This window comes from Chinchilla lanigera, unplaced genomic scaffold (assembly GCF_000276665.1).
Source record: "Chinchilla lanigera isolate Chin_1 unplaced genomic scaffold, ChiLan1.0 scaffold00040, whole genome shotgun sequence".
Taxonomy (NCBI): Eukaryota; Metazoa; Chordata; class Mammalia; order Rodentia; family Chinchillidae; genus Chinchilla; species Chinchilla lanigera.
In genome coordinates this window covers 1,593,094-1,608,256 of record NW_004955441.1, presented here as the reverse complement: position 1 = coordinate 1,608,256, position 15,163 = coordinate 1,593,094, and the positions used below count along the sequence as shown (strand labels likewise).

At 40.2% G+C, this 15,163-nt stretch overlaps 1 protein-coding gene across 4 annotated transcripts in view; it reads right to left on the bottom strand.

The window, feature by feature from the left end:
* Ltbp1 (latent transforming growth factor beta binding protein 1) overlaps positions 1–15,163 on the bottom strand; it is a 221,329-nt gene that overhangs the window by 18,412 nt on the left and 187,754 nt on the right. For all 4 annotated transcript variants that reach the window (XM_013517603.1, XM_013517604.1, XM_013517601.1 and 1 more), the window contains 5 exons: positions 11,008–11,184; positions 10,240–10,326; positions 7,624–7,752; positions 6,839–6,979; positions 5,720–5,890 (listed from right to left, as the gene is read on the bottom strand). In XM_013517603.1, the coding sequence (XP_013373057.1) occupies positions 5,720–5,890; positions 6,839–6,979; positions 7,624–7,752; positions 10,240–10,326; positions 11,008–11,184 (705 nt within the window). The remainder of the gene's footprint in view (positions 1–5,719; positions 5,891–6,838; positions 6,980–7,623; positions 7,753–10,239; positions 10,327–11,007; positions 11,185–15,163) is intronic.

Here is a 15,163-nt window from a genome sequence, read left to right as displayed (position 1 = left end):
AGCGGCACAGCTGGGTCAAATAGTAGCTCTATTGTAGTTTTCTGAGGCGCTTCCATAATGATTTCCATGGGTGTACGAAGTTAGATTCCTACCCGCAGTGAGGAAGCATTCTTTTTGTCTCCAGATTTTCCCCGGTACTTACGGATTTTTGTATGCTTGATAGCCATTCTGACTAGGGTGGGGCGGAATCTCAGTGTAGTTTTGATTTACATCCCTCTCAGGGCTAAAGATGTTGAAATTTTGTCATGTATGTACTGGCTGTTTGTACTTGTTTTGAGAAATGTCTGTCCAATTCAGTTGCCCACTTACTGATTCGGCTATTTGATTTTTTAAAAAAATTCTTTATATATTCTACATACTAATCGTCTGTCAAAAGAGTAGTTGGAGTCCTACTCAGGAAGGCTTTGCCTCTTCATTTCCCCTCTGTTTTTCTTCCTTCTTTCCTTTTTTTTTTTTTGTGACAGGGTCTCATCATGTACTTGAGGCTGGCCTTTAACTCATGGCAATCCTCCTGCCTCAGTCTACCAAGTGCTGAGATTATAGGCACGTGCCTCTGTGCCGGACCATCTACACTTTCTTTTAGCACTTTCAAAGTTTCAGGATTTTTTTTTTTACCTAAGTCTTTCTTTGATCCATTTTGAGTTTAATTTTATACAGGGTGTGAGACAGGGGTTTGATTTCAATCTTCTACAAGTAGATATCCAATTTTCCTAGCACCGTTTGTTAAGACGATGTCTCTTCTCTAACACATACTTTTGGTGAAATGTGATTTTTTTAAAACAAGATCCCTAGATAGTTGACATGCCCATTAATGTTTATGAGGCAATGATTTGGAGGAGAAAATTTTAGATTGAGAATGATTTCTGCATTTTTCTGTCCTTTATTCATGCTCAGACACTATGAGATAACTGTATATTTTATAAGATTCTTGGATTTTAGTTACATTTGAAAATGTATTTAGTAGAGGACATCTAGTTGAATTTGTTTAAAAACCAAATTTGACTATCAAAGGCACTGCCTTGTCAGGGTCACAGACAGTATTTACTATCACATGATCAGATTAGAGACCAAAATGCAAAGATATCCAAACCCCTTCATAAAGGAGTTTCCATAACCCAGTATCAGCACTGGAAACAGAATATGTACAAAACATCTACAAATAAATAAGACAGAGTTCATCAAAAGTGGACAAAGCGTATGTACATCACTGACAAAAAAATACAAATCACCCATAAACATGAAAAGATACTCAAATTCCCTAGAAACAAATGGAAATGCAAGTAAGTGTGACAGCAACTTTTATAGGGACTGGGGAGTATAACTCAGTGGTAGAGTTTGTGGTTAGCATGCAGAAAGCCCCAGTTCAATCTCCAGTACCAAAAACCAAACCAAGACAAAAAATGTAAAGGCCGGGATTATCCACTGGTAAAAGGGTAACAAGAGAGGCATTTCTGGGTATTGCCAATAAAAGTTTAAATCTGTACAATATTTTTGGGAAATAATAAAGTAAATAACCCACTATTTTATTTGTAGCAATCTTCTTACTGTGTTACTCCTTCAGGTACATGTAGGGAGGGGCTCAATGCACCGTGATTTATATGAGAAATTTCAGAACTGCCAGGAAAGGTGGGGGGGAGGAACCCGAACAGGCAATACGAACTGTGGCTCAATAAATCGTAGTGCACCTAACAAAACATTCTGGGAAGTGACTTACAAGTGACAATCTTTCATCAACTTTATAGCACCACAGGTTGTACAATACACTCTCATATAATAGAGCTTAAAATGCAGAAAAAAAGGCTTGTGGCTATTTTTAGTTGCCATCAAATATCAAGTGCCTCCACTTTTGGAGATGCTGAGATGCAAAGCAAAAATGAAGTGTGCTTCAGAGATCAGTGACACTGATTCCAGTTTTAAACACTGATCTGCAGCGCTTCCTGTGTAGGAAAAATTAAAACCAAACTGAAAGTGCACATCTTTTAAGAAGCAGAGTTCAATTTGCTGGGGCAGGTAGCACGGGACACATTTTAGACTCTTTTAATTCTTTAAAAATATATATTCATTTAAAAAAATAAGCAGTGAAAATGCTGCATACATAAAACAAGAGTCGAAGTGTTAGAGGACTGTGAGATGGCTCAACCCTTACTGCACTCACGTTTTCTTTCCAATACTGGGACTGAACCAAGGGCATCTGCATTGAGCTGCATCCCTTACCCTTTTTTATTTGTCATTTTGAGGCATGGTCTGAGTCAGTTGCCAGGGGCTGGCCTTGAACTTGTGATCCTCCTGCGTCAGCCTCTCACAGTGCTATACGCACTTCTTTGCTGATTTCACTCTTTTCTCCCTGCAGCATTTTTGTCTCCAGGGCCCAAGACAACAGTAGGGCTGGTGGTCAGAACCTTCTCTTCTGACATCCTCACAGCAGCCCAGTAAGATAGGGACAGATGCACCCATTTCACCCTTGAGCTACACAGAGTGGAGCTGCTTTCCCTGGTCTCACAGTGGCTGTGGACTGCACTGGCTGACTCAGTCCATGGCTCCAAAGCCTGTCCTCTTCCCAATTTTGGGCTGATATCACTGCCCTCTACTGCTTTATGTACCTGCTTTCTAGTCTCTGCTATTCATTTTCTTTTTGTGGCATTTCACACTTTTTCATGCTACACTGGTTTAAGTTCTTCTTTCTAAGCCAGAAATCTCATTTAATAGCAAGAAATATTCTGACTGAGTTAAGTGGACATTTATGCATTTCCTCTAGCTTTAACAAGTCAGTTTTACAAAATGTTATACTTTCCAGTACCTTCCTTTAAAATTAGAAGTCACTATGCTGCTAAGGAGGGAAGCCATGGTCATACAGCCTGGTGCTCACCCCACTTCACGAAGCCTGAAGCCAATACCGTTTAGTCATTTTCCATCACCAAGAGATGGGAGAAAACTGCAGCCTTAGCCTGTCTCATTTTTCCATTTAACCAATGATTGTACCCCGATCCTAAACTTGAAAGGAAAGCAGATTTTTTCAGTTACATTTCTACTTATTTTCTATTCTCATTCCTTTTGTAATCTCTTCCTTGTATACATATCCCTTATCTAAAATGTTTGAGACCAAAAGTATTTCTGACTTCCTAGTTTCTCAGAAATTGAGATACAGATGCATAGACTTTTTTGGTGAAGCATTAGTTCTCTCTAATCTCTAAATCCAAAGTGCTCCAAAAGCTGATCTCTTTTTTTTTTTTTTTTTCAAAATCTGATCTTTTTGGCCCAGGGATGTTTGGATGGTCTCTCTCAAACACATTCATGGAACCTCTAAGGACAGCAAGGTTAGGTACCTCAGCAGTGGCAGCAGTCAAGGTAGCGAGTGGAACAGCACCACTCCTCTTGCCCTGGGACCGCTGGCTTCAGAGAGGGACAGCAGTGCGGGATTTAAGCAGCCTGGTGCTGTGGCCAGCAACAAGGGGGAGGTCAGCGCTCCCTCTGCAGAACAGGAGATCAAAGTGGGACCAAGCAGCCTATGGCTGTCTCACGGCAGCAGCAGGAGCGGAGAGAACCCACAGCGCCGCGCCCCACCCTGGCCCCGCAACAAGCAGTGCAGAGGACAGAAACGAGAGGACAGGGATGTGGAAGTGGAAGTGGGACAGAGGAGGCTGTCGGGGACTGGGAGCAGCCTCAGGCTGTCTCTATCTGAGGGTACCACAGCAACTGGGAGAGAGATGCAAAGACAGCCAGGACAAGGACTAGGCGGGCCGCCAAGGGACACACAGAAAGGCTGAAGATTCTGGCCCCAGCCCCCACATCTGGAGGCCAAGATCAGCCCCACACCCAACACTAGTCCTCCTGCAGGCGTGGCGGGGTCACCTCGCATACATCTGGGCTGTGACTTGGACACTACCATGGAAGTCTGGACACCAGAACTTTAGCATTCTTTTTTTTTTTTTCCTTTTTCTTTGCTTTGTTTTCCTTTTCTGTCAGGTTTTTTTCATTTTCCTTTTTTTTTTTTTTATTGTTTGTTTTGCTTGCCTCTGCTCTCTCTTCCCTCAACTTACTTGTTTGATTGTTTTGATGTTTTCAACTGAATGGACACTCTCTCTAGTCTTTCTGGTTAATTTTGATATTCTTTTGCTTTCTCCTTCATTCTTTCCCTCCTGTCCCAAAGCTTCGGTGGTCATCCTTTGTCCTCCAGCCTTGCTTCTACTATGTATCTCTTCATCAATCTCTGTGTTTGTCCCCCAGCCCTCTTTATCTCCCCGCACCAGGGTAAAATCACTTGACTAAGGGGAACCTCATTGCATGCAGGTCCCTGATTTATGATGGATGTTGTTATATAACTGTAGGTCTTGTTCCTACAGTCAAAGGTACCAAATTAATGGTTACCATAGTTTGTTTCTTGGCTGTGCTTGATGCTACTGTTGTTGCTAATTCTACTACTTTAGCCAGGGTGTCATACCTGTTGTAATCAGTTGTTCTCCCTTGTATGACAATACTGTGATTGTTTGGGGTCATAGCCATCACCATAGTGCAGTACCAAAGGACTGGTTGCTGAACCAAATAGATAGCAACTACTCATGCCTAATAAATTGGGAAGGTAGGACCTTGTAACAGACACAGAGACCAAGAGCTGGCTACACATAGAAGAGATCTCTCAGGAACAGACATTTCCAAGGGAAGCCTCAATACCAGTAATAAAGCTATCTACTATAGGAAATTTATAAGCACCAGTACAGAAAACAAAATAAAAAAATAGAAAATGACAAGACACAGAAGCAAAATGCAACCCTAGATCTCTAGCCCACCCAGGACAAGTCCAGGGGAACAAGATAGAGGAAATCAGAAGCCACCCACCAGAATTGGTTGAAATGATAACTGCTGAAGTAAAAAAAAAAAAAAAAAAGAATGTGGCTATAGAGAAAACCATATTAGAAATAATCTCTCACGTAAAAAAAGAGATGATGGTCAAGAAGAAGGACCAGGAGCTGGGGATTTAGCTCAGCGGCAAAGCGCCTGCCTGGCAAGCGCAAGGTTGTGAGTTCGGTTCCCGGTACCGGAGAAAAACCAAAAAAAAAAAAAAAAAGAAGGACCACCCTGTGAATCTAGCATAGACCCAGATAATAAAATACAGGAGCTTAGGAAACTGATGGAAACCACTAATGCCCAACCTAGGAAAGAAACAATCCATGAAGCAGATTCAAACAGATATCCAGGAGATTGAAAATTCTACTGGAAGTATATGCACCTGATTGAACCAAGGTAAGGACAGACTATCAGACCTATAAGACAGGACTGCAGTTAGTAAGCATGAAAAGAAAGATTTCTCAAATACAGATTGACATAAAAATCTGGACTTTGACCTACAATGATTCTTTATGGTCTAGTACTTTTTGCTCTATTTAGAAATTGTTAGGAATGTAGAAAAAATAACGTATCAGGAAACATAAATTCTAAAGACCTATGCCACTGATGGCTGAGTTATGTTTCTCTGGGTCATTAATCATTCTTTGGGGAAATGGAATGATGGTTTCAAAAATTAATAACAGGGTCTGGTTTGGAGGCAGACCAAAAACCATATGCTTATACAATCCTGATCTCCTCTCCACCCTCCGTATACCCACATCTATAATAAAATAAGATATAAGGAGCAAAGATACATAAGAGAAATGTCACGCTCCAAAGGTAGTGGGAACAATCTGTCCCACTGGCCTCCTGCAGAAGAAATTATATGCCGGCTCACCTGAGTCCTTCAGGGGGCAGAGGGCACACTGCATGCCCCAGGCCTCTCCATACAAACAGCAGCACTCGGTATACGTTGTCTGCTTGCCCACAAGAGGACGGCTGCATACATACTCATCACTCAGATGTTCCCAGCACAGATCTTGGTAGACATCCGTTTCTTCTATTTGTTCTAAAAGGAAAGACACCACTCCATGACAGTTGTACTGCTATTCCTATTTCATCAACTTGGTGGTTGAACCCAGTGAGTCCCAAAGTTTCCATCCCTATTTGCAAGAGTGATTTCCAAGAAATGCAGCCTGGTCCTTCTACAGATGAAACCGAGTGTGTCATTCCATCTGATGGAATTCAACCTGCCCGTCATGCTCCAGCCACACCTCTTCCTCCGTAGTTTCCCATCATTACTTAATAAGGCCCCACTATCTGTCCTGTCCTTGGGGACTTCTAATTCTTATCCTCACTCTTCACTCTTATGTCTCTGTCAGATCCTGTCATTGCTTTCTACGTAACATTTTCTGGATCATTCTTATTTCACCTGCCAAAGCCCAAGATTAGTGACACTGCATTCTAGAGTCCTCAGTTCTCTTTTAACCTTTCCACATTTCAATGGACTTCACCCCAAGTTTCAATGGACTTCACTCCTCGGTGTGATGACTGATTACGCCAATGGCCAATGCCATGTCATTGCACTCAGATGAACAGGGACCTATCCATGGACTTCAGGGCTGGATTCTCTTGCTGAATCACATCCTGTGTTCTGCCCAGCCTCATCTGCGTCTTGCATAACAGTGAAGGACACCTGATTCTCCTCTAAACGTGCACCTTCCTCAGATGCCTCTGAAAGTCAAGTGTGATGAGCCCTCAGGCACACAGCAGCTTTGCCACCTGCTCCACACCACTCTGCACCCTGCTGCCCATTTCATAGGCACATTTCAGGATATGAAATCTCCTACATCTCGATCATAGGCACCTTATTGTTTCTCTTAGTATCTTATTTCAATACACCCAAGAAACTCTTTTTCCTATTTTTCAGTTGTTCACATTTTTGTCAACAGGAAAGAAAGCCTTATGATATTCATGTTTACCTGGACATAGGTTTGCCCTGCCCATCCAAACATACCATTTGACTCAGTTGGCCGTATGCATCTTTTTTCTGAAGCATCAAGGACCATGGGGTGGGTACAGAAGCAGTTGTAAGAACCTTCCGTATTGACACACTGGCCATCGATACAACTGTTGGGGTCTTGACATTCATCCATATCTTAAGAGAAAAAATTATTAAAGAAAACCAGTTGTACCTCATGCTCATATCAAAGTTAACACACTCCAGGAGCTGTCGCATTTTAATGAACTATACATCATCCAAGAGAGAACGGCCCTGGCCCTGAAAAATGTAAGTTGTACTAATCGGAAAAACAACACTACCACTGCCAACACTGATATTAAATATGGAAAGAAAACACCTATGCACAGGATACACTTAGAAATGTAAGATAAAATGCCTTTTTTATGACGCTTTTAAAATTATTTCCTTTCCGCCTAGTGTATATGGTTTTCTGCTTAAGGATTAAGGTCTGTGGCAGTACTGAAAAATGATTCTGACTTGTTTGGTCTGAGTGAGGAAACAGAAGGTGTTCCATAGACCCAAAGAGCACCTCAGTTACACCAATGACCTGAATTATAATTCCACACTGAATATTAACTTACTGCTTGAAATCCGCTCAAATACGAGGATGGGAGCTTTATTTCTTACATCTTGCTCAAAAAAGAGAGCCACAAAACATCTCCACATCTCTTCAGCGCACAGTTTAGATGCAAAGAACTTGTTTCTCACATATAGCATTACTTATTTTTTCCATCTGTATATTTGCATAGCGCACCATACTAGGTGCTCTCCAAACTTACCAAAGCACTGCAATTTGACAGGATCGTAGTATGTCCCTTGCTTACAGTAGCATTCATAACCAGGCTGAGTGTTCAAACAGAAACCATTTTTGCAGATTTCTTGTCCAAAAAGTAGGCATTCATCCGCATCTACGGGGGAAAGATTGAGAAAATACACAGAGGAGATAGTTTTGATCTTCCTGTTAAGAAGAGGAGGCAAATTAATATTGAGCTTGAAGTTAAATGTTATTATTTATATTCCAAAGAATCTTACAGACACAGCAAAATAATATTCTTAAAATTAATCCTAAATGACAGATGGAGAAACACGATCCGATGTGGTTATCTGTAGAGCAAAAATCTCAACCTTATCAGAAAAGGTGTATTTGTATATATGAGTATTATGGTTTGTAACCAGAGGACCCTCCAAAGGCTCATGTACTCATGGGTGGGGCATTTTGGAGCAGGCTGGATCTAAGGAGTGTGATACTGGGATTAAGGGTGTGTGGTGCTAAATTAGTCCACTGATTGGAATTAGCATAGTTCTGGGTGGAACTACTCAAAAAGAAGGGAAGCCTGGATGGCATAAAAGGGAAAGATAGCCTGGCTACCTGCTGCTCCTCCATCTCCTGCCCACCCTCCTGCCCACCCTGCCATGGACTGTTTCTCCTCTGCCATGCTGCCCTGCCTTGGAGCCAGCTGACTGTGGACTGAAACCTCTGCAGACTTTGAGCTGAAATAGTATAAACCTTTTTTCCTTTAACTTCTGGGTGTTGGGTATTTTGTCTCAGCAAGGAGAAAAGTAACTAAGACAACAGTTTTCTTTTCCTCCTCCTCCTCCCGCTCCTCCTCCTCATATTTTTTTCCTTCTTTCTTTTTGAGATAGGGTCTCAATATGCAGTCCAAGCAAGGCTTGAATTTGCTATGTAGCCCAGACAGGCCTCGAACTCTCAATTCTCCAGCTTCAGTGTCCCGAGTGCAGGAATTACAGGCATGCACTACCACACCAGTCTGTAAAGGAGGTTTCTCAGATGCTGCCTCATAATGAATGAAGTATCTATATGTTCCATAGCGGCAGCAAAAATATTCTCTAACAAATACACCTTTGAAGAAATGTGCCTTTCTGTGAATTATACCCTGGCTCATTTACTAGTTGAGATGTTCAGAGATGCCAGTAAGAGTCTCAGAACCTTATGAAAGACTTTCTTGGTGATACACAGAGGCCGGTGAAGGCGCAACTTGCTAGGGGGGCTGGCAGGCACATCCCCCCACAGAATTAAGAATGCTTATCACAGCTGACTCTATGATAAACTGGAGGTAACGGGAATACCAACCAAATTAAGACTGAAAGGATTAATGAGATAATCCATGTGTAGGACTCAGCACACACTCTGGCACAAGCAGATGCTCAAAATTTATTCACTGCTTTTATTGGCATCACTTCTAACACTGTGAAGCTAAGGTCATCTAGTCCTCATTTTGAAAACCGGAGACTCAGAGAAGAGTACGCAGATTTACACAGACAGAAGATGGGAGAGCCATGCACAGATTTAGGACTGGACCTAAATCCAGTCTTCTTTCAGCCACTTACAGTACTGTTAGGGCAGAGAGAAGAGGAATTTACTTTTCTATAAAAGAAAAGGTGACTTCATAGTGAAACTGGGTTTTTCCTCAATATGAAGTGCAATTTAACTACATTCCTACAAAAATATACAATGTAATATTAGTGAATTTGAAAACCATTCAATACATAGTACAAAGCAGGTCTTCTTGTTATTTGTTGGACTAAAGCATAGATGTATTTTAAAAACACAAATGAAATAATTTATCCAGCTACTCAATTATTTCATATTATTTACACACCAGTTTTCAAAAAAATAGATGGACAATAAAATATTTTTATAGTCTCTTTACCAGCCATTTAGCAGTTCTCAGTATTAAACTGAAGAGGAAAAAAAAAATCTTTGCATAGAAAAGGTCATACTATATCATGAAAAGGTCATACTATATCACGAAAATGTCGAAAGTGAGTGATGAGGAAAGGTTCACATATGTAAATATTCACCAAAATTAAGTGGCTGAGCACTGATTTTAGAATGATACAGCAGCAGCATTAAATATATAAAACATCCACTTTTGTTTTCTTTTCCATTCATTATTCATTACCAATCCGTAGCCATTAGTAAAAGCTTCTACAAATACAGTACTAAGTTGTAACAAAGTAAGAACCTTAGCTTTGTTGATAATAAAGACAAACATCATAATAATCAAATCAATATAGTCATAATGTATACGATTTCCAACATACCTCTAGTGTAACAGAATGACTTTAAGTACCTTTTGAGTATAGATTTTTGTGCTTAGTAGCTGTACACATACCTCACTTTATCCTCCTTGTAACCTTTGAAACATTATTCCTATCTTAGCGAGGAAGAGATGGAAGCTCAGATTAAGTGACCTCTCTTGCCAAGCCACATAGCCCTACGTCTGCAGCCACAGACCTTCCTTCAGCGGTAGAATGAAGAGCTCTGTAATCAGTTTCCATGGCTCAACAGAACTCTAACTCTGTGTAACCCACGCCAAGACTTTACTCAAATGTCTGCGTTTTTTATGAATTCATTTCCACTTGATTCTGACCTTTATAGTTCTCACCACCGATGTCGAAAGAGGATTCTCCAGCGGGGACAAAACCTTTCCCTCTGGGACACATTTCTGTGAACTCCGCTGATTGTAGGAGAGACAAAACCGAAGGGGAAACAAGTTGAAAGAGAATTAACATCTTACCTGATTGCATATTTTAATTTCAGTTTTGCTTTCTCAGATTCAGTAACTTTTTTTAACATACTATCAGGCAAATAAACTCAACACAACTGCAAACAAGTATGAGTTAGGAGAAATACATCAAATGATGTCATAAGTTTACTGGTAAGCTTCTGAAAAGCCCTCTTAATTCACCCAGTTTTATTTGATATTATGACTTTTTGCACTACTGTGGTATCTAGTATTTTAAAGGTTTAGTAAGAGCTCATAAAGCAAATTTTAGCTTAAATATAGAAGCTCTACTTATAGAGAAGGCTGTATCATTGCTAGCAAAGAAGACTGAACTTAATTTTAAAATGTAATAAAACTGAATTACCTTTCTGCCAAAACATCACATAGAACCCCTGACTGTTAATGGTTTACTCTCTGGTAGACAGAAATTTAAGAATTCAAGTTGATATGGGCAGAGGATGATCATTCCAGCCCTGAATGAAACTCACCGTAAGGCAGTGTCAGACGTCCACCAAGGCTATGAATGGCATTATTCCAGGGCCTCAGTGTGATAACCAAACCCAGGCCACGCACCGCCAGTGCACACTATATAACTGAACACTAGGGTCACCGTAACCCTTGGGTGATTCTTACCAGTCCCCAGCACGGGGCAAGGGAAGATCTCGCAGTTATCTCCCCAGCCGGCACCTGATGTACAGCAGCATTCTTGTTTGGTGACATTGGGGGCCAACACATTGTCACAGAGACTGGCGTCGTTGAGATTATAGTAGCATTCTTTCTTTTCTTCTTTGGGTTGATCTACATCTAAAACTAAACAGAGTGGAGAAAGTAAAACAAGTGTTGAGTGGACACCTCCAATCCACCCATAGCATCACAGACTAGGGAACACAATGGAAAAAAGTGATGGGCGGGTCCACGGCATTTCCTTTACAAAAAACTGCCTCCCACTCTCGGTGTCCGATTCTTTTACTTCAAGATAATCATGAATTTTGATGGATTTCTAACACCCTCCAAGAGTGTAAATCTGTCAAAGCCATTTACTTTTATGTTAACCAATTACTTTATTCTTGTAAATTTGGCCATGAGTAGTTTTCCGTATCTGCTCTCTTGCCAAACTTAGGACCATTCTTTGTGGAGCTAACACCTTCTTTAATAAATGACAATTTTACTCCAGCACTTGACCAGAGATCTGGGGCTATGTGTAATATTTAACCCTTAGCTGATTACTTGAATCAATCATGCCCCCGGGCTTTTCTGAACAGCACCAAGCAGTAGAAAAATACTATAATAACCTAGAACTTATAAAATCATCTTTCATCACTGGAAACCTAACTACTTAAACTGCTGCAAATATATGACTTTGAATAAAATAACAAGTGCCAGCTAAGCTCAGCATAGAATTCCAAGTCTGGGCACTGGGCCTATCCCATGTGTTTTAGAGGAAAATGTACTCTAACAGACTCGATCTCTTTGTTTAAAAAAAAAAAAAACAAAAAAAAACACAAAACAAGTTGTGTGGAAAAAGACAAATGATGAGAATAAAACGTACCCATTTTCAGATAATACAAATGACTAAATTGAAACAGATTTGTTGTCATTGAACAGGTCTTTGATCAATACTTTGTAGCTAGCCTTGGAAAGTAGTCTAATTTCCTTTCTACCAAATGTTAGACTCCAAATTACTGCCCACAATCCAATTAAAATTCATTAAGTTTTTATTTTATGGTGTATCAAAAAAGAAACTGACTAATGCCATCATAATTACTCAATTCTTATGAAATGCTTTCATTAGAGCTCTATTATTTCCAGATTCTTATATTCAAAGAAACTATAGGGACAAAAGGAAAACATTACCACAGTGAGGATAAAGACAAGACTTTAATGTCAGTACTAAATTACTTTCTTTTGAAGGTAGATCATTATATTAGGGAAATTTAATGAATTATTTTTACAATAGTTTCCTTTTCTTTTGGAAGAGCCAAGTGGACTGTGTAAATTCGATAAATTGGTGAAAGCATTTAAAAATAAAAGTTTATGCAATGTAGAAAAAAAGAAAAGCTACTGCCCTTTCTTCCTGTGGCATTAAATACCAGACAAAGCAGTAAACAAACCTTTTAAATTTGTATTCCTCTCAGAAGATAAGTATCAATGAGGATAGCAAAGATTCCCTCACATATTTTATTCTAGCCCATTCTGTCTTTGATAGATTTTTGGGTTGGACTCAAAGTTAATGTTCACTGATGACAAAGCCAAACTTGGAACAAGTATCTGGGGAAAAAAATAAAATACTGATTTCTATGCAGCAGTATATGAAGCGGTTTTAAATCGTTCTGTGTGCAAAACTGGGTACATCCGCCACCTTCTTGACCTGATCTAGCTCGCTTCATGTGTGTCCTGAACAGATGTTTGCCTTGTCCACTCCAATGGAAGCCATCTTCGCCTGGAGGGGCTCCAAACCTTAGCTGTGGAATTACATGGGAAAACTAAGGCTTAAAATTTGTGATTATATCAATCACACAAAACCCTACAGAAAGTTTTACAAACTTCCCCTCAACATTGTAAATAAACCAAGGGCTTATTATTATTAATTCTCTTCAGTAATTTTATTTATCTGCCCTAAAAATACAGCTAGCTACTAATGACTGTCTTCAGAAATACAAATCAAGAAAGTAACACAGACGTCTACAAATGAGGTTTACTTTACGGTTCGTGCTAAAAAAAGGATCAATAATTGTTTCCTCCTGTACAAAGTTATAAGTATGTCTGGTATTTATTACAAAATGGAATTCTAGGTGTAAGGCCTCGGTGAAGACTGCTCTATTCGTAGGTAATCAGAAACCACAGCTTCTCTCTAAATCAAAGTACGGCTAAATTATATACATACACACATACACAAATATTTTAAGGCTATACTTTCAAGGATCATTTCTATAGTGTGTTACTGGAGAAGTTTCTCTGATCGTGTAGAGTAACAAATATTTTCTGTATATAAACGCTGTTATTTTCTATGATGTTTGTTATGCTCACATCACAGAAACTAAGAAAATCATGTTTTTCTGCCTTCGGAAGAAAACACCTACTAATTTTTAAGGGAAACAATCAATAATATAATTGTATTATTCAGGTTTTACACTGGTTTTTACAAGTTTTATTCGTATTTTCTTTCCAAACTGCTTGAATGTTCAATGTTTACACAGCTGAAAGGGAGGGTGAGGCAGGCCCTCATCTGTGCTTGGAAAAGGATCCAAATTCTTTTTTAGAAACCAGTCCACAAAGGTCATTCTGGGAAAAAGTACAATTTCACTATCTTCCTGATCTTTTTCCATGGAGTTCAAGCACTGATCAGAAATAGATGTAATTTCTTTCAACAATTTATATAGGTCTAGATCCCTGTTGCCAGAGGTGGATTTCTACTGAAAGATTATTTGAAAAGGTCAAATCAATGGCTATGGGAAGTGTTTAGCAAGAAAAAGCATGAACTTTCTTTTCCTGAAGGTTTCATGAATAAGATTAGCCACATCAGACTTCTAAGAAATGTACTATTTCTTCTCCATCACTTTCAGATTGGATTTTTCCATTTGAATGAAGAGGCTGGCTTAACGTCAGTGTATAAACATCAGTTTTTGTGAATTTTAATCATAGGGTTATGGCGGTCATAACACAAAAACAGTAAGTTTTTGGGTATTTTACACGATTCTTTTTTTTCCTATAGAGTTTTTTTTCTTTGTTTTTGGAGCTATGGATCAAACCCAGGGCCTCATGCACTCTAGTTCAGTTAAGCTCCATCCTGCCCTCGGCGGTCTTTTTCTGAAGAAGCTCTAAGGAAGTCTTTTCTATGTGACACAGAGTAACTACTCTGTGACAGCTGGGGAAGGTGACTTCTCCTCTCCCTGCAGGAGAAGCTCAGCGTGGGCCTCCTGTCCTGTCCATTCTTTCCCCAGAGCCCTTCTCCAGGGCATCGCATCTTAGCATCTCAAGTGGCACAAGGTTCTCCTCCAAGACAAATGAGAAGTCAGCAACCAGGCCACGTATGGTGAGAGCAAGTCCCTGAGCTGGGAACAGGGAAGAGGGGCTCTCAGCTGCGGGTACTGCCTGGGGACAGCCTTTCCAGGGGCTCCTTCTCCCTTGGCTTGTCAGACTGCAGAGGACGTGGCATCCACCTATAGGGCTGTTTGTTTCTTCACTGCCCCCAGATAATGGAAGCCCTTAGAGATCGCTGTTAGATTGAGAAAATCCATAATTTTTGCTTAAAGTGGGCAGGTAAAAGGGGCCTTCATCTCCATCTTCCACTCCACTTGCAGTGTTTTCTCAAAGCCTCTCAGCTAATCCTCTCCAGACCCTTAGGGAACAGGCAGGATTATTACAACGACCAAAAGGTAACATCACAAAGACGTGGAAGGGCTGCTCCCCATGAAACACCCACCTGCATCCTGAAAAGAGCTCAATTTATTAAGCTCTCTGAGTAAGGACACGTTTGGTAAGTTAGTTTCAACAGAATTATGCAGGAACCTTTATTCTCATCTTTATTTTTAAAATTTCAACGGGAACTGATGTTTTGTGTCATTTCATGCCTTCTCAAGAAGAGAACTTGAATTTCATGTATATTTTTTCTAGTTTTCTCATCTAAGAACTTGCACAATGAAGCGAAGTGGGTGATTTGCTATTTAAAAGGTGAATAAGAACAAAGCCATGGGTGAGCTCCAGGAGGCCCTGACCACAGGAAGGGGTTGGATGTGAAGGGAGGCAAATAAAAAGGAAGACCGCAAAAGGGGGGTGATTTCAGATGGAA